This window comes from Aotus nancymaae, unplaced genomic scaffold (assembly GCF_030222135.1).
Source record: "Aotus nancymaae isolate 86718 unplaced genomic scaffold, 86718_ANA_hifiasm-v0.15.2.pri h1tg000008l, whole genome shotgun sequence".
Classification (NCBI taxonomy): domain Eukaryota; kingdom Metazoa; phylum Chordata; class Mammalia; order Primates; family Aotidae; genus Aotus; species Aotus nancymaae.
In genome coordinates, this window is record NW_026988419.1 from 62767120 (window position 1) to 62791506 (window position 24387).

General features: G+C 39.9%; 1 protein-coding gene across 2 annotated transcripts in view; it reads right to left on the minus strand.

The window, feature by feature from the left end:
• SP3 (Sp3 transcription factor) overlaps positions 1-22605 on the minus strand; it is a 61448-nt gene extending 38843 nt beyond the window's left edge. The window contains exons 1-4 of one of the 2 annotated variants that reach the window (XM_064373405.1): positions 22584-22605; positions 21816-21967; positions 21167-21289; positions 12064-13420 (exon numbers count right to left, since the gene is read on the minus strand). In XM_064373405.1, coding sequence (XP_064229475.1) covers positions 12064-13420; positions 21167-21289; positions 21816-21967; positions 22584-22590 — 1639 coding nt within the window. In that variant the 5' untranslated portion in view covers positions 22591-22605. Of the gene's footprint in view, positions 1-12063; positions 13421-18898; positions 18947-21166; positions 21290-21815; positions 21968-22583 lie in introns of those variants that run through there. The other variant, XM_012462358.3, reaches the window with a different exon arrangement.
• Between the last annotated feature and the right edge of the window lie 1782 nt (positions 22606-24387).

Sequence of the window (24387 nt, forward strand, 5' to 3'; positions counted from 1 at the left end):
TATAATCCCAACACTTTGGGAGGCCAAGGCAGGCAGATCGCTTGAGCTTAGGAGTTTGAGGCCACCCTGGGCAACATGGCAAAACTCCATCTCTACAAAAAATACAAAAGATTAGCTGGGCGTGGTGGCACAGGCCTGTAGTCCCAGCTAACTCAGGAGAACTGTTTGGGCCTGGGAGCTGGAGGTTGGAGTGAGCCAAAACTGCACCACTGCAATCCAAACTGGGTGACGGAGCTAGACTCTGTCTCAAAATAAATAAATAAATAAATAAAGCTGAATACAAAAATTATCCCCAAGAAGCACTAAAATGATGAGGCAGTTTAGAGAACAAGCTGTAACAAAGTTCTTCTCTTAGAGTAAAAGTAATATGGTATTATTCAAAAAATGTATCAAAGAAAGCACTCTAATGAAGAGTACATATCAGGTGATTTCCATTCTATTCTGTTCGTCCAGAATCCTTATTTGCATTATTGTTACTGACTATATTATGGGGTAACTTTGGCTAGGTTAATTATAAACTGAATATACTAGTCCAGAACACAAATTAAAGAGTAAAGTATTTAAAAAAAAAAAAAAAAAAGACACCAATGGCTGGACACAGCTCATGCCTGTAATCCCAGCACTTTGGGAAGCCAAGGCAGCTGGATCACTTGAAGCTAGGGGATTGAGACCAGCCTGACCAACATGGTGAAACCTTGTCTCTATAAAAAACAAACACTGAGCAGTCATTTGTTCAAGATACATTTAGTAAGTTGAATTATTTGAGCTAAGATTCTATGGTTTAAATCACATAGCTATATCAGAACAAGTAAATGGTTACAATATTTACTAATGTTAAATACACTTCAGATTGATGGAAAGTATCATCCTCAAGAATGGATCTCATGGAACTATGAACACTATTTTTTTCCATAGAATACTAAGAAACCAAAGTGTGACCAAAACCATATATTTAAAATTACTTTATTTTAAAGGTCACACAATGCATTTTAGATATTCTAGTCAAATAAAGTATAATTTAAAATTCACAATTTCTTCCATATGCAACATGTCCCCACTGCATCAGAAGACTTACAAATCAACACAAACTAAATTCAAAAGCTATACCTCAAAGTTTTTAAATCATAATACTTTTTAAAAAGTCTAGTAAAAACTTATGTGTACCTCAACTCAACATGACTAAACTTGAAGGCAAAAAGACGATGAAAGTATTTGTAGTGTATGACAAAAGATTAATATCCCAGACTAATAAAGATGTTTTACAAATCTTAATGTACACAGTATACAAGAGTATGCTATACTAGTGGGAGAAAATAAGCAAAAAACATAAAGACCATTTAACAAAGAAACACAAATAGCCAACAAACATGCAAAAATGTTCAGCTTCCCTAATAAAAACTCCACTGTACACTATTTGTGAGGTTAAAGAGGTAAATAACATCTTAATATTATGAAAATAGCTTTGACTTCACAGGCTCCCATTAAAGGATCGAAGGGAGAATGGGAGACCCCCAGGGGTCTCAGACCACACACTGAGAATCACTCCATTAGTATTCTGGGGTAGTACTATACAATGTCAGATTTGCTTTAAAATAACCCAGCAAAGGCCAGGCACCCGATCGCTCACACCTTAATCCCAGCACTTTAGGAGGCTGAGGCGGGTGGATCATTTGAGGTCAGGGGTTCAAGACCAGTCTGGCCAACATGGTGAAATCCCATCTCTACTAAAAAAAATACAAAAATTAGCCAGGCGTGGTGGCAGGCACCTGTAATCCCAGCTAACTCAAGAGCCTGAGGCAGGAGAATCACTTAAATCCAGGAGGTGGAGGTTGCAATGAGCCAAGATCACACCACTGCATTCCAGCCTGGGCGACAGAGCAAGACACAGTCTCAAAAATAATTAATTAATTAACAACCCAGCAAAAATAAAACTTTAAATGGTGGAAATAAAAGAAACAATAGCAGGGTGCTCATAACTGATAAAGCTGGGAAGGGGGTATATGGACGGTTCATTATATATTATTTTTGTATACTTTTGAAATTTTCGATATTTTTAAGTAACCAATATTATTAATTTTTTTTTTAAGAGATGGGGGTCTCACTGTCTTGCCCAAGCTGGTCTTGAACTCCTGGCCTCAAGCAATCCTCCTACCTCAGCCTCCTGAGTAGCTGGGACTAGAGGCATGCATCACCACACTGGGATTCAAATTATTGATTTTTTTAAACCCATTTCTATAATTACTGTTATTTCCTCATTTCCAACTCATTTCCTCAGGATCCATTTCTCCTACTTAATCCTTCCATACTCAGTTCAATAAAGGTCTTTAAATAATATTTTAAGTATCTTCACTGAACTCTAAATCTTGAGTAGTTGTTTAATTGTACACTGAATTCTGGGCTGCTGGTTATTTTCTCTCAGCCCTCTGAAGACATTACTCCATGATCTTCTCACATCTGTGTGGCTAAAACGAAAGTTCTGCCTTTTTTTTTTTTTTTTTTTAATTAAGACAGGGCCTTGCTCTGTCACCAGTGTGGAGTGCAATGGCACAATCACAGTTCACCGCAGCCTCAACCTGCCAGACTCAAGCAATCCTCCCAACTTAGCCTCCCCAGTAACTGCAACTACAGCTGTGAAGCACCATGCCTGGCCTTTTTTTTTTTTTTTTTTTTTTTAAGGTAGACAAAGGTCTTACTATGTTGCTGGTCTCAAACTAACTGCTGGGCTCAAGTGATCCTCCTGCTTTGGCCTTCTAAGGTGGTGCAATTACAGGCATGAGCCACCATGCCTGACTGGGCTATCTATCAGTCCTTGTAAGTAATCTGTCTTCTCTCTGTTAACACGTAAGATGTTAATGTAACATCTCTGCAATGTCTCTGTAATTTTAAGTCAGAGATGGACTTATTTCTACTTATCTACATACTTGAAATAAAACTTTGATCTGTAGACTGTATTTCTTCAACACAAGAAAATTCTTAGCCATTATTTCATCAAACATTGCTTCTATTGCCATTCACTCTATTTTTTTTTTTTTCCTGAAATTTCTACACCGGCAGCTCTCAATCTATCCTCTAATGTATTTTAACTGCTCGTTCATTATCTCTGTGTGATATTCTGGGTAAATTCCTCAGTATACTACTATTTGCTCAATCCATTCTAAAGGTTGTCTTTTTTCTCCCCCAAAAACTTTTTATTTCATCTAAGAGAAAGCACTACCAGAGAGAGAGAGTAAACACTGACATGCTCTGAATTGCAAGATGCACCCTGATTTCAGAAATGTGTCTTAGAATCAATGAAATGTGTTTTTTGTATCCAGGATTTGACTGTTTCTCCATATTCACTTTTTTATTTCACTTCTTTTCTATAAATGCTATTGCTTCTTTTATTTCACTGACAATTACAAGTATACTGATTTTTAAAGCATTTAAAAGAATGTTTTATTTTCTTTCTTTAATCTGACATGAATTCATCTCCTAATTGTTGATTTTATCAGCTATCTTTCACAGATTTTGCCTTCGTGTATTTTGGAATTTAGGTTTTCAGGCTCATTTTGAGTACAATTTTTTTTTTCTCTGTATTACAATTCTGGGTCTGGCATTTCTGCAAGCCCCAGAACTCAAATATAACTCTTACAAGGAGAAATACTGGCTATATCACAAATCCAAACACTCAGCTAACAGTTCAATGGTTCAGACTGGTTCAGATGTGGTGGTCATAGACTGTGCTGATGTCCTATTTCCCTGCATCTTCCCATCTCCGTAAATCTTCATTTAAGCTATACCTCAGGGTAACAAACAGCAACAACTTTTTGCAGCTCCCCTTTAACAAAAAAAAAGAGTCCTACTCCAGGTTTTAGTTTTCAGGAGTCAATATAACTCTGGGCTTTTCTGCATGTGGGGTACTTTTATCTATATTAACAGCTAATTAAATAGGATGTTAATTCCTGACCTAAATACTTAGCAACCATAGGAGGTCCTTATATCCTCATCCAAGGTTTTGTTTTCCACAATGGTTTCAGTTACCCAGAGTCAATCACGGTCTGAAAATATGAAATTTAAAATTCCAGAAATAAACATTTTGTAAGTTTTAAATTACATGCCATTCTTTGCACTAAGAAATCTCATGCTGTCTCATTCCATCCCACCTGGGAAGTGAATCGTTCCTTTGTCCAGTCTGTCCACTGTACACGCTACCCAAACAATATCGTATAGTAAAAATCATAGTGCATATAGGGTTTGACACTCCCTGAGGTTTCAGACATCCACTGAGGGTCTTCAAACTATCCCACACTGATAAGGTGGCGGCGGGGGGTGGGGGGTGGAGGGGGGACTATTCTATTTTCATCCTCCTTAAATAAAATTAAAAATTAAGCAATATTTTTTAAAGTGTATATGCAGTACAATTCTAACAATATTTTAAAATGTATATGACACTAAGTCTTATTCGTAAGAGATGAGAGAAAATTTCACTTTCTACATTAAATATTTCCATGTCTTTGCCATCTCATTTGTCTTTATTAAAAATATATATATATAATTTTTCCATGTTTTTGTTTTACATATCAAGCATGTATTGTTTTTGTGAACAGGTAAAGCCACTTTAAGTACAGAAAATACACAATTATAATACATAATTTTAAGAAATATCAAAATGAATAAACCAAGAAAACATTGTTGGAAAATCAGAATATAGACAGGTTTTCCCCAAGCTTTAAAATAAAAATCTTAATTTCTAAAATTTAAAGACCATAGCATGCAATACACATGTGATTCACAAATGAAGAAGAGCTCAGACATAACCAAGCTAAGTGGTATGATACCTAAATAAACCATCCTCGGGTTACTTTTGATAAGACAACTTTAAAGTCTACATAAAGCAACAGCTAGGTTGGTCCCTTTTATGTTGTGTAAGAGGGGCAAAAGGGAGGTCTACCAATTACTTTAAATCAGCACAGATCATAGTCTTCACATTTTTTCCATTCTTTCTCTAACTCTAAAAAGATCACATTTCCATCATACACTCTACTTTTCAAGCAATAGGGTTGGCCCTTAGCAGTATTTGTGCATTTCTATAATCAACCAGTTCTGACAGTGATCCCTGACGTAAAATCGGTAAGGATTTATCTTTTGCCTTGTTAGAAGCACCAATAAAAATGTTTCAGAAGACATTTCCTCCACTTACCAAGTAGGAAATACTTTATTCAAGAAGGTTAGTGTCTTTACCCCCAAAAAGAAACAAAAAATCCGAAATAAAAATATCCAAAAAAAAAGGGAAGAAAAATACAGTACTGATGTAAATTAAAGAGCACACTGCCAAGACATTATGATATAGTGAAAAGAACAAAGCCTGGCTGTGAAGCCTTGGGCCAGTTTCTTTCCTATCCAACTGTGAAAATAGTAAATAGATTAATGTAAGAATTATATGAGATAATACATCTAAAAACACCTAAACAGTACCTGACACAATAGAAGCCCATAAGAGATCCATCCCTCTCTTTTGCCTGTCAATCTATATATACTTTCATTAAAGTTAAAAAATCCAGCCTTTTGTAAGGCTTCTATGTTCTCTGCTAATAAAAAAAGATGACTACCAGTTAACCTGTAACTATACAGTTTTTCATGAATAATGGGGAATTCTAAACATTAAGTTTTTTGCTTTTAAGAAATGACTTCTATAAACTCTTCTTCTAACTTCAAACACCTGACTGCATTTTAAATATGCCCAGTCGTGAAAGATAAACTGTATTTAGATAAAACAAAATCTGGTAGAGGACTAAAATTTGAGAGACTGAATTAAGTTTTGGCTTAAATTTGGGGAAAATTTTGATATTGGAAAGATATATAAATTCATACTTTGGGCTGGGCACAGTGGGTCACACCTGTAATCCCAGCACTTTGGGAGGTCGAGGCAAGTGGATCACGAGGTTAGGAGTTCAAGACCAGCCTGGCCAAGACGGTGAAACCCTATTTCTACAATAAAATAAAAAAGTTAGCCAGTGCGGTGGCAGATGCCTATAATCCCAGCTACTTGGGAGGCTGAGGCAGGAGAATCGCTTGACACGGGCAGGGGCCGGGGGGCGGGGGGAGTTGCAGTGAGCAAAGATCACACCACTGCACTCCAGCCTGGGCAACAGAGTGAGACTCTGTCTCAAAAAAAAAAAAAAAATGCATACTTTGCCTCCTTTTACCCAGTTTCAAATACACAACAATAATAAAGTAAAAATGAGACAACATGAAGTTTTCTAAAACAGTATGCATTTCTCAGTAGGCCAGAAATGGACAGAAATATGTAAGATGAGTAGGGTTTCAGCTTGGCATCTGATGTTTCCAGGAAGATGGAGATTTGGCTTCTAAAGGATAAGGAGTAGTAAAAGTACACCAAAAGAAAAGGGACCAAACTCAGACTTACCGCTTAAAATAGGCTGGAGTAGAGGCCATTTTTGTTAAAGGGGAGCTTTAAACTTACAAAAACAAAGAAACAAAAAGGCAAATTCCAGAGCCCTCGTTTAAAAAAAAAAAAGCACTTTCTCCTTTATTAAGGGAAATTGTTACAATACTGTCATGCTTATCAAAAGTAAAATGCAGTCTAGGCACAGTGGCTCATGCCTATAATTCCAACACTTTGGGAGGCCAAGGCAAGAGGACTGCTTATACCTAGGAGTTCAAGACCAACCTGGGCAACACAGCAAGATACAATCTCTACAAAAAATTTAAAACTTAGCTGGGCATGGTGGCACTAGCCTAAAGTTCTAGCCACTCAGGAGGCTGAGGCTAGGAGTTTGAGATCACAATGTGTTATAATCATGCCACTACACTCCAGCCTAGGCGACAGAGACCTTGTCTCTTTTAAAAAAAAAAAAAAAAAAAAAGGCAAACCAAGGATGTCAAAGTTTTCAGCATTTTCATCTGGGCATACTACACGTAACACTGATAAAAATGTTTTGCTCTGATTTTCTGGTGAGAAAAAGCTTCTTAATATAAGCATCTTAACATAATGTATCTCCCTTCTTACCAATTAAAAAGACAGTATACCAAAACAAAGTTTATGCCCCCTAAATGAAAACTTCCTAGTTTTTGTTTTTTTGAGACAAAGTTTCGCTCTTGTTACCCAGGCTGGAGTGCAATGGCGCGATCTTGGCTCACCATAACCTCCGCTTCCTGGGTTCAAGTGATTCTTCTACCTCAGCCTCCCAAGTAGCTGGGATTACACGCATAAGCCACCATGCCCAGCTAATTTTTGTATTTTTAGTAGAGACAGGGTTTCTCCATGTTGGTCAGGCTGGTCTCGAACTCCTGATCTCAGGTGATCCGCCCACTTTGGCCTCCCAAAGTGCTGGGATTACAGGCATGAGACACCATGCCTGGCAACTTCCTAGTTTTTAATTACTAAATATGCCATGTCTTATACAGCATTTTTATTCTTACTTGCTTTATTTAACTTTTACTTTCTCAAATAATTTCCCCATTTCTTTAAAATTGGGACAAAATTCAAATTTAATGGCTTTCTTGAGTATTTATTTTACTCTTCCTGGCTACCATTCAATAAAGTAAAATTCCATTTTGTATTCAATTCATACAGTGTTTCTATTCTGGTAACATTTGAAAAGAAATTACTTTACTGAAGAACTTAGTGCTTTATACCAACTAAATTTCATGACCAACGAAAATCACCAAGTTTCTAGAGATTTTTTTTCTAACATCTATAGAACTCTGTAACATTAATCTTGTACGCACATTAAAAACTGGTTTCTAAAAAATATCTTTCATGTCTTCAGTAGTCTGCCACCTTACTAACTCTCAAATCTTGTAGTCTCAGAACTCCTTTCCAAACTTCTCATATATTACTGACGTTCACAAAAAACTTTTGTCCATGTGGTATTTGTGTATATATCGACATATACCGTATCATAAACAGAAATTTAAATTTTTTAATTCATTAAAAAATAAATCCATTACACATTAACATAAATTAACATTTTATGAAAAACATTTTTCAAAACAACAAAACAAGTTTAATGAGAAAACCATGTTTTACACTTTCACAAATTTCCGTAATGTGTAGAGTAAATAAAAGACATTAAAGCCTCAGATCTGCTTCTGCATTCAATCTCTTAAGAGCAATACATGGCTAGGGCTGAAGCATATGAAGAGTATGTACTTTCACAGATATGTACCTGGAAAAGGCAAGAATAACCTAATATTCTTTCAGCCTATTGTGGGTTTTCTTTGATACTACACTAAACTTAACAAGTGTCAGTTTCTTCAAGTTCAGTCCAAATGTGGAATCTGACACTCCATCTGTAAACTTTCTGTATTGTTATTGGTCTATCTTGCACTTTGAATGGATCTTTTACTCATGCATAATTTTCTAATATGAGTTGATCATTTGAAAACTGCTGATTCACTGAGCTATTGTACAGCTCTTCCAAGAGTTAGCGCATTTCATTAAAATACAGTATCAAAAAAGCTTTGTTAGTATCACTACCTATCTCAACAGAATAATATTAAGTATTAAGAATCTATCAAGCTCATAATAAATAGAGTTTTCCAAAATTCTAATTTTCACTGGAAAGCACAAATTTTCTTCCTTCACATGACAGGCTTACTTCATTTTTTTTTTTTATAAAGTATCTGTCACTCAACTACATTAATCTCAAAACCACAGTTAATCAGTCATTCTTTCAAGTAAAAACAGTATTTCATGAAAATAGCATCTAGTTCTGCTTACAACTCACAGAACTGCATAACTGAGAAAAAAAGTGTTTTTTAAAGACATTTCTTATTTTGATATACAGCAAAAATCCTTTATATTAAAGCATACTTCCCATTTCATCACAAAAAATACTATAAAGATACGCAGTAGGAACTACAAACCAAAACCATAACAAGATACCACTCCATACCCACTAGGATGGCTGTAATCAGAAACATGGGCAATAATAAGGTTGGTGGAACTAGAGAGAAACTGGAACCCTCAATACATTGCTGATGAGAATGTAAAACAGTGTAGTCTCTTTGGAAAAACACAACTGTTAAAACATAACTGCCATATAACCCAACAATCCAGTACTAGGTACATATCCAAAGAAGAAACATTTCCACACAAAATACTACCTACATAAATGTTCACAGCAGCATTATTCATAATAGCAAAAAAGTGGAAACAACCTAAATGTCCATCAACAGATAAATAAAATGTGGTATATCCATACAATGGAATAGTATTCAGCCATAAAAAGAAATGAAGTACTGACACATGCTATGACACAGATGAACCTTGAAAACATCATGCTAAATGAAAGAAGTCAAACACCAAAGGCCGCATACTGTACAGTTACACTGGTATGAAATAACAGGCAAATCCAAAGGGACAGAAAGTAGAGTAGTAGTTGTCAGGGGCTGAGGGGAAGGGAATGAAGACTGACTGCTAAAGAGTATGGGTTTCCTTTTGGGGTGATAAAAATGCTCTAAAATTAGATCATGATGGTTGTACAACTCTATGACCATAGTTATAACCAGTGAATTGTATAAAGAGTATTATGGTATGTGAATTATATCCCAATAAAGCCATTACTTTTAAAAAAGACAGGCAGCCCTCAAGGGTCAAGATCTAGTAAAAACTACCCTTACTGGTTCATCAACGTCATTCTTCAGTGAAACTGGGATTTTTCTTTAAACTGCAAGTGCATGGTCATGAAGAATATAGCAACTACTATTAGAGTTTGCTGTCACTGCCCTGATTTATGCTAAGACACAAGCAGTTTTATCCACCACCACTGCAAGTGTCAGCACATCTCTACTAAAAATACAAAAATTGGAGGGGTGCAGTGGCTCACACCTGTAATCCCAGCACTTTGGGAGGCTGAGATGGGCAGATCACCTGAGGTCAGGAGTTTGAGACCAGCCTGGCCAACATAGTGAAACTCCGTCTCTACTTAAAAAAAAAATGCAAAAATTAGCCGGGCATAGTGGTGAACGTCTGTAATCCCAGCTACTTGGGAGGCTGAGACAAGAGAATCACTTGAACTCAGGAGGTGGAGGTTGCAGTGAGCCGAGATTGCACTCTGCACTCCAGCCTGGGTGACAGAGCGAGACTCCGTCTCAAAAAAAAAAAAGTAGCCAGGCACAATGGTGTGCACCTGTTATCCCAGCTACTCGGGAGGCTGAGGCACGAGAATTGCTTGAACCCAAGAGGCAGAGGTTGCAGTGAGCCCTTCAGTCTGGGAGACAGAGTGAGACTCTATCTCAAAAAAAACAAAACAAAACAAAAAAAAACTACTGCTCTAAACCAGCTTCAGAAATCCTAATCCTAACCCCTAAAACAATCATCACAGCGGCAGGGCACGGTGGCTCACACCTGTAATCCCAGCACTTTGGGAGGCCAAGGTGGGCATATCACAGCGGCAGGGCACGGTGGCTCACACCTGTAATCCCAGCACTTTGGGAGGCCAAGGTGGGCATATCACGAGGTCAGGAGTTCAAGGCCAGACTGGCCAACATGGTGAAACCCTGTCTCTACTAAGAAATATGAAAATTAGCAGGGCATGGTGGCTCATGCCTATAATCCCAGCTACTTGGGAGGCTGAGGTAAGGGAACTGCTTGAACCGGAACCCAGGATGTGGAGGTTGCAGTGAGCTGAGATCGTGCCACTGCACTCCAGTCTGGGCTACAGAGTGAGACTACATCTCAAAACAACAAAAAAAAAATCATCACAGGCCGGGCGCAGTGGCTCATGCCTGTAATCCCAGCACTTTGGGAGGCCAAGGTGGGTGGATCACGAGGTCAAAAGATCGAGACCACCCTGGTCAACATGGTGAAACCCTGTCTCTACTAAAAATACAGAAAATTAGCTGGGCATGGTGGCGCGTGCCTGTAATCCCAGCTACTCAGGAGGCTGAGGCAGGAGAATTGCCTGAACCCAGGAGGCGGAGGTTTCAGTGAGCCGAGATTGCGCCATTGCACTCCAGCCTGGGTAACAAGAGCGAAACTCCGTCTCAAAAAAAAAAAAAAAAAAAAAAAATCATCACAGCATCATAGCTTCAGAAGGCTCAAATGCAATTAAAGGATTTCCAAACACAGATCTGAGGTTCTAAGACCATTCCAATTTTCTGAGCATGTATCACCAATTTCTCAAAAGAAAAAAGGTAATCTCTAAATGGTGATGGAAGTTATTTCAATCAGTTCAGTTAAAATCTCCCAATTTAAGAATTTAGAATCACTGATGCAGTGAAAGACTAATAGTACGAATCTCCACAGAAATCCAAATACAAAATAGAATTAAAGTAATTAAGTTCAGTATTTAGTGCACAACAAAACATTCAAATGTTATGTAGACAGACCACATCGATAGGGTAAAAAGGACATCATCTCTTTTTACATTATCTCTTCTTAAACTTTATTATTTAATTCTTATACAACTATAAGAGTAGACTTCTGAAATATCTACTCATACTATCAATAACTATTTCTAGCACAGTTAAGTTTAACGCTCCCATCATAGAATCAAAGAATTTTTGGTCTGGAAGGTCACCTAGACAGTTACCTAGTCCAACACCTCCATTTTACACACTGAGTTTACAAGAGAAACTGAGTTTACAAGAGAAAAATAATCAAAATCACACACCTAGCAAGTGGCTAAGGCATATAAGTAGTCTTTACTCCCTGTACCATGTTTTCACTATACCAACCTGACTCCTCAACCAAATAGAATGCATAAAATTTTTAATTCACATCACACTAAGGCCAATCAAAACACTCTACCTGCCAAATAAAAATTTTATAATGACTGATAATATCAATCAGATGTCAAAACAAATATAAAATTGTTTAAAAAAAAAAAACTACAAATGTAATTGGCATGATAAAACAATGAATCAAAAACTACAAACTTTCAAAGAACAATTTGGAAGATACTTGATGTCTACTTACATACAAACATATTTTCATACAAACATTGATCATTACCTCTAATGTGAGCCTGATGCTGATAAACACCTAAAGCAAAAAATTTCCCTCTATGTATTATCACTGAACTCATTTATGGTATGACATAACTTAAGACTCACCTGCAGGACTGTCAGCATTCTCTCCTGGATGTAGCTGTATACCAGTAGAATCTATAGAGTTTACTGTAACTGTCTGTAGATTTGGCAACTGACCAGTGCTTAGACTAACTGGAGTTGAAGTGAAGGCTCCACCTGCCGCAACTTGACCAAGTGTGAGTGTTTGAACAGGCGTCAAAGTTATTTGTTGGGCAGCAGTATTCTGTATTTGCAAATTCTGCAAGTTCTGGACCCCTTGTACTTGAAACGTTTGCCAAGTTATCTGTCCAGAAGGGGTCACTGTCTGTGCCTGAATTAAAAAGGTTCCAGGATTCAGCTGCAACTGAAGATTTTGCAAAGCCTGTTGTGATATATTTTGACCACTGGCTTGCACACCATGGATTGTCTGTGGTGTAATACCTTGCACAATTTGGGCTTGACTGGTTGGCTGCTGAGACTCTTGAAGCTGTAGATGTTGTACAACAGGCTGTGCTGTAGAAACCTGAATATTCTGTGCCTGTGTCTCTTCAGAAACAGGCGACTGGATATAATTTCCCTGAAGATCTGAAGAATGAACTTGCCCACTAGATGTAGTCAAGCTATTTGTGTTTTGTTGTAATATACCTGTACTATCTATCGTAACAGGCAACTGTGATGAAGAGGATGTTGGCACAAATAAATCTGTATCGGTATTAGTTTCATTAATATCAGGAGAAACCCGCTCACCAGTCCTTTCTGAATTGTCTGAACTATCCATAGCTTGTCCTGTGTTTATCAAATGTCCATCGGCATTAATGCCTGCAGTCATTGTCTGAGAACTGCCCGAGAGTCCCAAAGAATCTAGATCGACACTATTGATTGGTACAAACGTAATATTTCCTGGCAGACCAAGAGGCACATTAGTAACTACTTGGGTTTGACCAGGAAAAGATGAACCACCAATTGCAACTCCCTGAACCTGGACTTGACCAGTCTGTGGTATGAGATTCTGGATGTTAGCAGGAGGTGTTCCAGAGGCAAGTAAGGTTTGATTAGAGCCAGGAATAATCTGAATTTGACTGCTTTCTTGATTTAAACCCCCATTATCTGAAGAGCCTGTGAAACCTATTTGAACCTGCTGACCATCTGTTGACTGAATCTGTGGTATTACTTGATATTGAACATTGGACACTGTACCATTTGATGAATCTGATCCTGGTGCAACTGAAAATATTTGTTGATTCTGCAAATTCTGAAGGGGAAGAACATACTGCCCACTTGAAGTAGTAGCACTTGGAATCTGTACTAGATTACCAGCTTCATCTTTTATAGTTGTAGGTGTGGCTGACAAAACCTCCCATCGGTTTGGTGCTCCTAACTGTGCAGAAGCCAAATCACCTGTCTGGATGAAGAAAACAAAAATGTGATATATTTGTGGTATATTTAAACCAACTCTCAAAACATTCTAAAAACTGGTATAAATCCTACTACCTGAAAATTCAACTTATCTTAAAATACAGTAGAGTTCAAATACAGTTTAAGTACAGTACTACATGAACTACAATAATTATCACTTCCAGCTTTGTTCCTGCAAAGACAATTCATCCTATTTGAGTGGAATAAAAAAAAAATTCTCAGCATGTTCATCACAACCACAAACCAATCTTCTACTCCTGCGTCTATCTCTAACACTGTACAGCTAAAAAAAAAAAAAAAACAGCGAAGATGGTTATGACTGAATCAGGTGTGTTATATTTCTGTATAAAAAGGAAACATTAGTATAGTGTATTGTCATCGAGTTAGAAAAGATTTATTTATTATTGCTATAAACTTAAAATCAAACAATTAAATCTACTCCTTTGTGGCATGTGTTAACATACTCTAAAGTAAACTCATGACTAGGACTATTCCATTTGCAAGCTATCAAACTCTTTACTTTTTCTGTGAACTATTAAAAACTAAAGACCTTAAAAAAAACTTAATGAGAAAAGGTCACTGCCCTGGGACCACATGACCACGCAGCCCCATTTGAAAGGTTTCTCTAGAATCAGAAGCTGCAGCATATACGCTGTGGCTCTACCTACTATTCTAAGTTTGCAGTAGAATACCTGGCATATATTTTTTGTATTCTGGTGTAAGCCTAGCATTATCCTGCAAACTTAGAATAGTAGGTAAAGAAATAGTCTGTATGCTTCTGGACCTGCTAGATGCTCAGTTATCATCCCCACAGTTTATGGATTAGACAAGACTGGAAAAAATCCAATATAGAAAAGCAGAAAGCAATAAAACCCTACATGTCAATGCCAAGAGTAGATTTTTTTTTTTCAGGAAAATAATAGCAATAATGTTTAACATTTAAGCTTTTATATGCCAAGAACTATGAGAGAAGTTTACAGGATTATGTAATTTACTCCTTAAAACAATCCTATGAGATAGATATTATCCCTATTTCATAGCTGAGAAAACTGAGGGACAAAATCACACAGCTATCAAACAGACAAGACAGGATTTAAAACTAGGCTAAGCTTGACTCCAAAACCCAGGCCCTTAAACACCGTATCATGTCTGTGTCATACATACCCCCAAGACCAATGGCAAAGACGTAAGAAATAAGACCTATATAATTTACTATCAAAATAAAGCCATCCTTCTTCTACTTCCTTCTGGATCTATCTGTGAGATCGGTAACTCCCCAAATCATTAGACAATGGAAACATAAGCATATCTAGCCCAGCACTGTCAACCTAAGATCCATAATTGGGCTTCAATTCAAGGAAGCCCTTTAAAATAGCATGCCAACTTTTTGACAAAGTATTAACATAATTTGAAAGGGAGAAAGATAATCTAGGGTTTTATCAAATTCTCAATGGGAGTCCATGACTAAAAATATCAGTAAAGACATATACAGTTCTCCCAACATAAACCATTCCATAAAACTTAATGCAAACATAATAAATAAGAAAATCTTCAGTCAAAGAAACTCACTACCTAATTTTCATGAAGACATAGTTGAGAAGTATATACAATATTTCAGTGAATGAACCAGTTAAATGACTCCATTAAAAAACATTTGAATGTAATATACCAAGATGAAATACACGTGTGAGTAAACCATGACATACAATTCCTATCTTCAAATGGTTCACTGTAAATCCAAGCAAACATACACACATCCATGATATACAATGTGAAAAGTAGCATATACTAGTCATATGATCAAACACTCTGTGGAAGATACAAGACTGAAAAAAAAAAAGATTTCATTAGAGATATTTTAAACTAGTATTAGACTAAAATGTAAGATTTTACTATAGTCAATTAAAAAAAAAAGAAGCATTAATAAAGGCATAGAAACAAAATCACAGACAGAAAGAAACCCTAAATAATAATACGCAGTTTGGAGTTGAAGAGAAGGTCCCAAAAAGGCTCATATTCAGAGAGAAAAGTAAAGGGGAACAGGACTAGACATTTTTATCAAGGCTTGTAAATGGCTTCACAGATCCCACTAAATTGTTTGGACTTTATCCTGCAGATAGTGAATGAAAGCTATAAAAGGTTTATAAGCAAGTGAGTGGAGCAATCACATCTGTGTTTTATAAAGATAAACTAAGGCTCAGTGAAGGAGACTGAAAGGCAGAAGAGACTAAAGGCTGAGAAACTGTGAGACTCAATACATATCTCTAGGCCTGAACTAAAACAGTAACCTGTCTTACATACACTTAAATTACACTTACTAAACTATTTTAAAATGAAGCATCAGACATTAAAGTCACGTCATTCTGCAACTTAAATCTGGTATAGAAATTACAAGGTTAAATTACCTTTCCTAACATTACAGTGACAAATCATGCTTCATTTCAGTCTCTTAGCATTTTAAGTAAACTACAAATATTTAAATCTATATACTAAAATCTACACTAAAGTGTCTAAAATCCAATATTTATCTTAAGGTTATTGCTTACCTGGAGAATCCACTGAAATCTTTTTCTGACTAGCCTTAAATTTACAAGTACTGAACTTTTATCAAAGAATACAGCAATTCAGAAACAAAGTAATTTTATAATACTGGCATTTTGTCCCGTGTCCTTTCTTTAAAAAAAAAAGTCAAATTTACAGCATCTAAAGTTTTTAGGTTTTTTTACAAAATAGTAATAAAGGTAGATATTCGACCATCACTGAACAGCTTTCTAGTCAAGAAATTCCTTGAAAATAAAATACAACTACTCAAATGACAAATCTGAGTAAATACTGCCCAAGTCACCGCCTCTCCAGAAACTAGATAAAAATGAACTATAGTTCCATTTATACCAGCAATTTAGGCCATTAATTGAAGGAAAATCTCCAAACCTAGAGCAAAGTGATGTGTTCAGAACTTTTCTGAATAAGCAGGAAACGAAAAGCATCTAAAATACCTGTGAAGCACAAAGATAAAAACAAAAAGCAACATATAATTTAAGTAAAAGAATCAAGCAAGAACAGGGACTTTTTTAAACTCAATTTTCTAAATGAAATGGAGAAAAAAAATCAGAAAACTACTAGATGATTTATGCTAAAACTACGCCTGACAGAGAAGAACACATTATACTAGAAAGAAAAGAACTCAGAACTGAGTTCTAGTTCTGACTACACTGTGGAATTCTGTGAGATTGACTCAATTTCCCCATGTCAACAACCAGAAAAACATTACCCTGCAGGGTCATAAGAATCACAGAAAAACATTAAATTTTATAAACTATTGAGCAATGCGCAATCCCAAAATCATTGTGATTACTAAGATTATGAGAATAGATTTGAAAAACATCCATTCAATGCCTAGCACAATTCCCGACAAAGAGTAAGATCAATATATATTTACTGAATGAATATTTTACTTTAAAATCATTGCAAACACGATGACAAAATGGATCAAAACAAATTTTGAGATATTAAGAGCCTTCTATGAAAAAGTCTAAACCTATTTTAAACCTATTTATTTCCACAACTCCACAATGCATCAGCCCCAAATATTTCAAAACTATAAAGCCTTGTAAAGCACAATCATTTGTAAAAGAAATTTCATCAGGAATACACCACTGAAAGAGATAAAGTACACTAAATACCAAATGGGAAAGGAATAAATTAGAAAATCATCTGAGACCAAAAAAACAAAAAAGTTTGAAAAATATTCTATGTCAGACTACTGGAAACACTATAGAAACAATAGAAGAAAAAGAGATTTAAAAACACAACCATGGCCAGGCGCGATGGCTCACACCTGTAATCCCAGCACTTTGGGAGGCAGAAGCGGACTGATCACAAGGTCAAGAGTTCGAGACCAGCCTGGCCAACATGGTGAAACCCCATCTCTACTAAAATACAAAAAAATTAGCCGGGCGTGGCACCTGTAAGCTCAGCTACTCAGGGGCTGAGGCAGCAGAATGCCTCAGGCCTGGGAGGTGGAGGTCACAGTGAGCCAAGACTGTGCCACTGCACTCCAGCCTGGCCGACAGGGAAAGACTCAGTATCAAAAAAATAAAAATAAAAATGAATTAAAACAGGCAACCTAGACAAGAGTTAGTATTTGGTTTAGAAGCAAGATAATTCTCTACATAACTTATGTCTACGTAAGTTTATAAACTAAATTAAAAATCCACCAGTATTTCTCTCAGTACCTAATATTCTTATTGGACAATTAACAAACAAAACCCAGGTGGGTAGATCCTTTGAGTCTAGGAGTTCAAGACAAGCCTAGGCAACATAGGGAAACCCCATCTATACAAAAATTAGCCAGGTGTGGTGGCACGTGCCTATAGTCTCAGCTACTAGGGAGGCTGAGGTGGGAGGATCAATTGAGCCCCAGTGGTGGAGGTTGCAGTGAGCTGTAACTGCGCCCCTGCACTCCAACCTGGGAGACAAAGGGAGACTTTCCCAAATAACAAAGAAAACATCTAACATGCATATTAGTATTAGTACTGTAAAAAGTTCTAACTAAGGCACTCTACGACTCTCTACATACAAAAATACCTGTGGAAAGGGGAAAAGAAAAAATTCACACCACTTATTCCATAGCATTTGGAAATGATCATTAACTTAGTTCCCACGAATGCCTTTATGAAAGCCAGAAATAGGAAAGGAAGGAGTATAACTGGAAATAAGAACAAGTGTGAAGCTGAGGTGGAAACAAACTAAGAACTTAGGCAAATATTCAAGTTTCTTTAAATCTTCAAAGAGCACTAAAAGAACTCAAATAGACTTAAAATAGAAATAATTACCCTACCCAAAGAATTAGTTACAATGACAGCATAGGTCTTATTTTAAATAATGGCAAAATGACTTTTTTTGAAGTCATCAGATTTTTAGCTCACCAATATTTATGTGCCAAATTAACCAACACTAAATTTACAACCTAAACCAAAGATCTGGCAATCATTTTCATAATGTTCACTTAACGTTTATCCCACTGAAGTACAAATGAAATAAGTAAATTAATAATCCACAAGTTCACATAAACACAAACTGGTCAAAGTTAATACTTGCACAAAGGTCTACTTTTTTTCTATTTCCTGGTTTACTACTAAAATTAGCCACACAACTTAAGTAAAAAGGAGCCTTGCTATAAAACCATCTTTCAGAGTCCATGTTGTAGGACATTATATGTGAGACTGGTTTGTGACTAGACTTCTTCGGCAATGTACTGTGGGTATCCAAACACCCTTGGCTAGGATCCTCTTTTATGACAAAGTCAAAATCCAAATATTAAAAACAATCTTCAGCATAGCTGATTGGCTTTTCAGGGCCCCTTTCATCTCAAAATACCAAGCTAAACAGGCATAAAGTTGAACTGTATGTGTATATTTCCGCTTGTTTAAACAAAACAATATATACGCAATGTGTTATCTACCCTGGACTGGATCCCAGAAGAGAAAATGGACATCAGTGGAAAACCTGGTGAAATGTAAATGAAATCTAGTTAGTAGTATCATACCAATATTCATTTCTTATGTTTTGACAAATGTATCATGGTTAACATTAGGGGAAGCTGGATGACGGATATGAGATGACTCTCAGTTCTGTATTTCCAACTTTTCTGTAAATTTTAAATTATTCCAAAGTACAATTACTTAAATACACAGCTATAACCTTTCATGGTTCCCAGTCATTTGAGTAATGAAAGATTATCTAAGCCCATGAATTCACATGAATTTCCTTCCTTTTTGAAGATGTGACGAAAAAATGTCTTAAGTTTAGATTTACACTGGAAAAAAAAATTTTCTATTTGCTAAGGCAAATATACTCAAGCCAGTCTTACCAATTTCACACAAAGTGAAAAATCTTGCATGCAAGTATCAAACATCATTAAAAACAGACCTTTTTTTTAAGGCAAAACTATTTTCATTTTACTCTGATTGGCAAATTATGATGCATTTGATTGGTAAATCTCAGATTTATCAGATTGATTCTAGTTCGTGTTCATCTGGCAGCAAATGTGTTGTCAGGAATAATTTAGTAATTCAAAGAAGCTAAAAAGGCATAGAAACAACTTCCCTACAAGTATATGGCCACAGATGGCTAAGGCTGGAGACAGTACTCTATCCTTGGGCCTCAGACTCACATATATATGTACATACACTTACTTTTCACCCATACTTCCTTACTTCTCCCCTCCCCCATCTGTAAACTGATATCTAAACTTTACAAATAACAGTTACAAGAAAAGTTCTGTTCCCTTAGAAATGGAAAAAAGATTAGTAGAAGCAATCTACTTTCTAATTTTACTTATGCGGTAGTTTTTTAAGATAAACAGTTGGTTTTGGCACTTTGGAACTAGAGGAATACAGTTCATAAAAAAAGGTCTACCAACCCTCAGTGAAGCTGAAGGCCTACCAATTCATAAATGTGTTTAAAAACAATGTCTAATAATTTTACATTTTTACATCTTAATCTGCTTATGAAAAAACAAGACATTAAAACTATTCACATCCCCTATAACAAAGCGCTAAAATTACAAATCTATTTACCAATAATAGCTTAACATTAGTTTAACTTTTAAATACTTAGACATAAGCATTTGTCGCAGACTATACCAAATACCAAACTTCTGTCTTCAGTGACTATTCAAAATATCACTGCACAAATCAATTCCTATGACCCACCATACACACACACAAATTAGTGGATTTTCATTATTTTAATAGGTGAACAAAATCTACACATTAACACAACAGCAATGATGCAAATGTAAAATTCGCAATCAACAGTCTAAAAACTGTTTCTACACTATTTGTATTAAGCCCCCAAAAAACACAGGCGAGCTCCTCCCCTTGCCCCAGACACTGTGAAAATACTACAGAAAACTCCACATCTTACTTGACTAGCAGTCATAATAAAATAAAAATTTAGTTTTACCAACCAAATTCAACTCTTAGTACTATTAGTATTCATGTAAATATAATGCCTTACATATACTTTTGTTTCTAACACTGAGTCACACTCAGTTTCAAAAGCTAAAGTACTATCCAAGCAACTTTGCTAATTTCAAAGGCTGCTAAATGTTTCACTTATCCCCTTACCCACCAAAAAAAAAAAAAAAAAAAAAAACTGCAAGCTTAAGTAGTCTGCAAAAACTAAAATTCAATGTTTCAAATGGTCACTAAAAAAGCAAAAAGTGTTCACTCCTGCATACAAAAGGGTAATTCAAAGACTAAACCCTCATTTTTTAAATAATGTGTGACTTAAAGCAGTAAGATTTTGTAACTTCCAACAGAAAACGCTCCAGGTTCAAAACTAAAAACTAGACACTGCCTATAGTTGATACTATCTATGGCCGATAGGCTGTGCTTGAAAATTTTGTAGTGTTCAGCGAAGGAGTTTTCAGCACTGATATGAATTGCTCAAACATCCATTTTGGAGTCCTCCACCCCCGCCCTCTCAGACTTCATTTTGTAAAGAATTTTGTGCGAGGTGCTGCAGTGACAATTTCGAGAAAGCCTGGGCTGGCTTCAGATCCAAGCAGGGATGCGAAAGAGCAGGAAAGGGCGCCCTGAGGCCAGGCGGCCCGTCTGGTTCGGGGGAAGCGCGGGCGCCGGGGAGGCCTTTTGGGCGGGCGCGCCGCGGGCCCGGGATGGCGGGCGCCAGGCCTCGGCGGGGGCGGGCCGCGCGCGGGACTTACCGCTCCGGCGGCGGCGGGGGCTCCGGCTGCAGCGGCCGCCTCCTCGTCGTCGTCGCCCGGCGATGGCGGCCCTATCTTGCTGCAGGTAGCGGCCAGCAGAGCAAGCGGTGACGGCTGAGTGTCCTACCCCCGATGGGCGGGTTCAGAGAGGGAGACAGGGGGAGGGGGTGGCGGTTAGGGCCGGGCCGCCGCTCGCACAGGAAGTGCGACTCGGTCCCCGCCGACTGCGCCCGGGCGAGCGCCAGCCCGCGCTCTACTCGTCGTCCTCCTCCTCCTGGTCCCGCCGCCGGCCCCCGCCAGGCGCACCCGGCTCCACGAACCCCGGCTCCCCGGTCCGCGGGCAGGCGGGCGGCGGGCTGCGCGCCGGGCCTCCGCCTTCCGCCCGGAACCCACCCTCGGGAGGGCGCGCTGGGGCCCACACTCACACGCGCACAAAAAAGGCGGCGGGCGGGGCGGGGCGGGGCGGCGCGGGCGGGGTCGGAGCGTTGGCGCCTCGGGCGGGCAGCACCCGGGGCGGGGGGAGGGGAGCGGAGGGGAGGGGAGGGAAGAGGCGAGGAGGGAGGGGAGAAGCGAGGAGGGAGGGGAGAGGCGAGGGGAGGAGAAAGCGGCGCGAGGGGGATAGCTGGACCGGGGCTCAGCCGCTCCTCACCTGGGCCGCCGCCACCGCCACCGCGCCGTTTCCGTGCTGTTGCTGCTGCTGCTGCAGATACTCGCCGTGGCCGCCACCGCCGCCGCCGCCGCCGCCGCTGCTGTCCACGTCCAAGGCAGCCATTTCCTCTTGTTTCACGGGCTTTTCGGGAGCTGCAGGCACAGCGCGGGGGGGTGGGGGTGGGGAGGAAGGCGGGTGGCGGAGAGGGAGGGGGCCCGCGGGCCGAGGCGAAATTACTCCCAAAGCCCGGACCCAGGCCCCTTCCCCTCCCCCACCCGCCCTGCGGCGGCGGCGGCGGCGGCGGCGGCTCCCTCCTCCCCTCCTGCTGCTGCCCCCGCCCGCCGCTGCCTGTAACCCTCCTCCTCCTCCTCTTTCCCTCCTCCTCCTCCTCCCCGCGCTGCCCCTGCCCCCTCTCCTCTCCTCCCCTTTCCCTTCGCGCCGCTCGCTCTCACTCGCGCTCGCTCCTCTCGCACCGTCAGTCACTCACACACGCCCGCCCGCGCCCGCACACAAGGGGATGCGCTCCCGGCGGACCGCGCCGCCCGCCCCGGGGCCTGGCGGGGAGACGGCGTTGCTGGGGCTTCAAGGGTGGACGGTAGCTGGCGGGGAAGGGAGGGAGGCGGAGGGGAGTGCAGCTTTCTGCCTCTCACAGACACTCGGTCGCACACACGGGGCCGGGACCGGCGGCGGCGGCCCCAGGCTGGCTGTGGTCGGCAGCAGCAGCGGCGGCGGTAGCAGCAAGGGTTGCTTTCTCTTGGCTTTACGTACCGGTCATAGTGTGTTTAGGGCACCTCAGGCAGGGCTCCCCGCCGCCTTACACATGGTGAGGAGCGAAGGCGGCGGCGGCGGGAGAGGATGCGGGAAGCGGCGGCGGACACGGCCGGAGCGGTCCGGGGATTTTTTTTTCCTATTTTGATTGACTGTGCGGGAAACACAAAAGGTGGAGCCTCCAGCCCAAAAGGGGGGAAGAGGGTGACAGCCCGCCCGGAACTCCCGCCCCTCTTCTTGGCCCTCATTCGCCGCCGCTCTCTCCATCGGCTGTGCTCATTGGTCCAGGCGCCCGTCCGTCGCTCTGCGAGGCGGCGCGCTTCCTGTTTGCCCCCCGGGTGGAAGGGGAGAGACAATGAACGGCCGTGGCAGCGTAGGTTCCCGAGAGCGGCTACGGCTCGCCGGTTACCCCGCTGTGCCCGCCTCTGTCGTCGGTTGCGGCTGCCAGGCCCGAGGCGCAGGCCTCTTCCACCTCGCAGGCGCTCGGAGCAGGCCTAACCAAGCTGTGGGGGAGCTGAGCTGGGGAGGAAATTCGTCCCCGGTGACTCCGGCTCCATTCGACGCTTCCTCCATCTCGACGGCAGCCTCGGCCGGATCTCCCCAGGGCCTCGCGCTCTTGGAGCCGCTGTTTCCCTGCGCTGCCAGGAGGCCACCGCCGCTCAGGCCCGGGGCTGCTATTGCGGCCGCTGCCGCTACTGAGCAAACCAGACCCGCCCCACGAGCCCGGGGGGAGGGAGCTGGTATTAGGGGAGACACCCCCTCCGAGGCTGGAGGAGGATTTTCTCTCACACATTCAGCTCTCAGATTCACAGTCACAGCCATCTCGCTCCCAGCCCCCTTAGCCTCATCTTACCAATCTCCCACTTTCACGTATCCTGGAGGCAGGCATTTAAAGCGAAAAAGAAATCTCATCATCTCACATCCGGAAGGGGAGCTTTAATTCTGGCCAGTGGCACCAAAACAAGGACTGGAAGTACATTTCATTTTATTTGTGCAGTGTATAGGTATTCAATGGGGCAGAATTCTATTTTTAAAAAAATCAGTCACACAATCATTTTGCTGCACAAACGTATTATTCCCGGCCTCTTAATCCTCCTGGTACCAAGTCAGATACCTCCTGAAACAAACCCATTAACCATTGCCAAAGTTTTTAAAGTCGTGAACCGGTGAAGTACTTTTTTTCCCCCATTGGAACATTTTTGTTGTATTTTACAATCTTGTTTCACGTATTGGATTAGGTTAACACTCCTTCCCTCTTTGGCATCCTTGATAGCTTACTGTCATCCTGGGGGAAAATGCTCAGGTTTTATGTCTGTGTTTTGCCAACTAAGAGACATCTCTGCCTGTTACCTTCAGGTATAGTTGCCAAGAAAGAAGTTAAATTCAAGAGGTGGAAACACTGTCCACAATACCTCTTTTTTAGAAATCTGACTTCCCATTACTGTGATTATTATATTTTGTGTGATATGTGATGTTATGTTGGTGGACAAGGTTGTGAAGTCCAAGCAATTTAACTAAATTTCGTATGCACTAACTTAATAGGTGATCCATTTGTGAGAGTGAGTTCGCATCCCAGTGCCAAAGCACTTAATCACCTATGCTCACAGGATCAGAAACATTGTATGGTTACTTTGCTTTTAATTGTAGAAAGATCAAATTTCCAGGGAATTGACCTAAAAACCACAAACGTGGAAATGAGACTCAAAATTCTGAATCCAAGAATAGGGCTCATCTCTTCTAATAGTAAGTCCTTGTGGTCTCATATTTAAGTGGAAAAATCACTTTCAAAGTTGAATAGTATAAC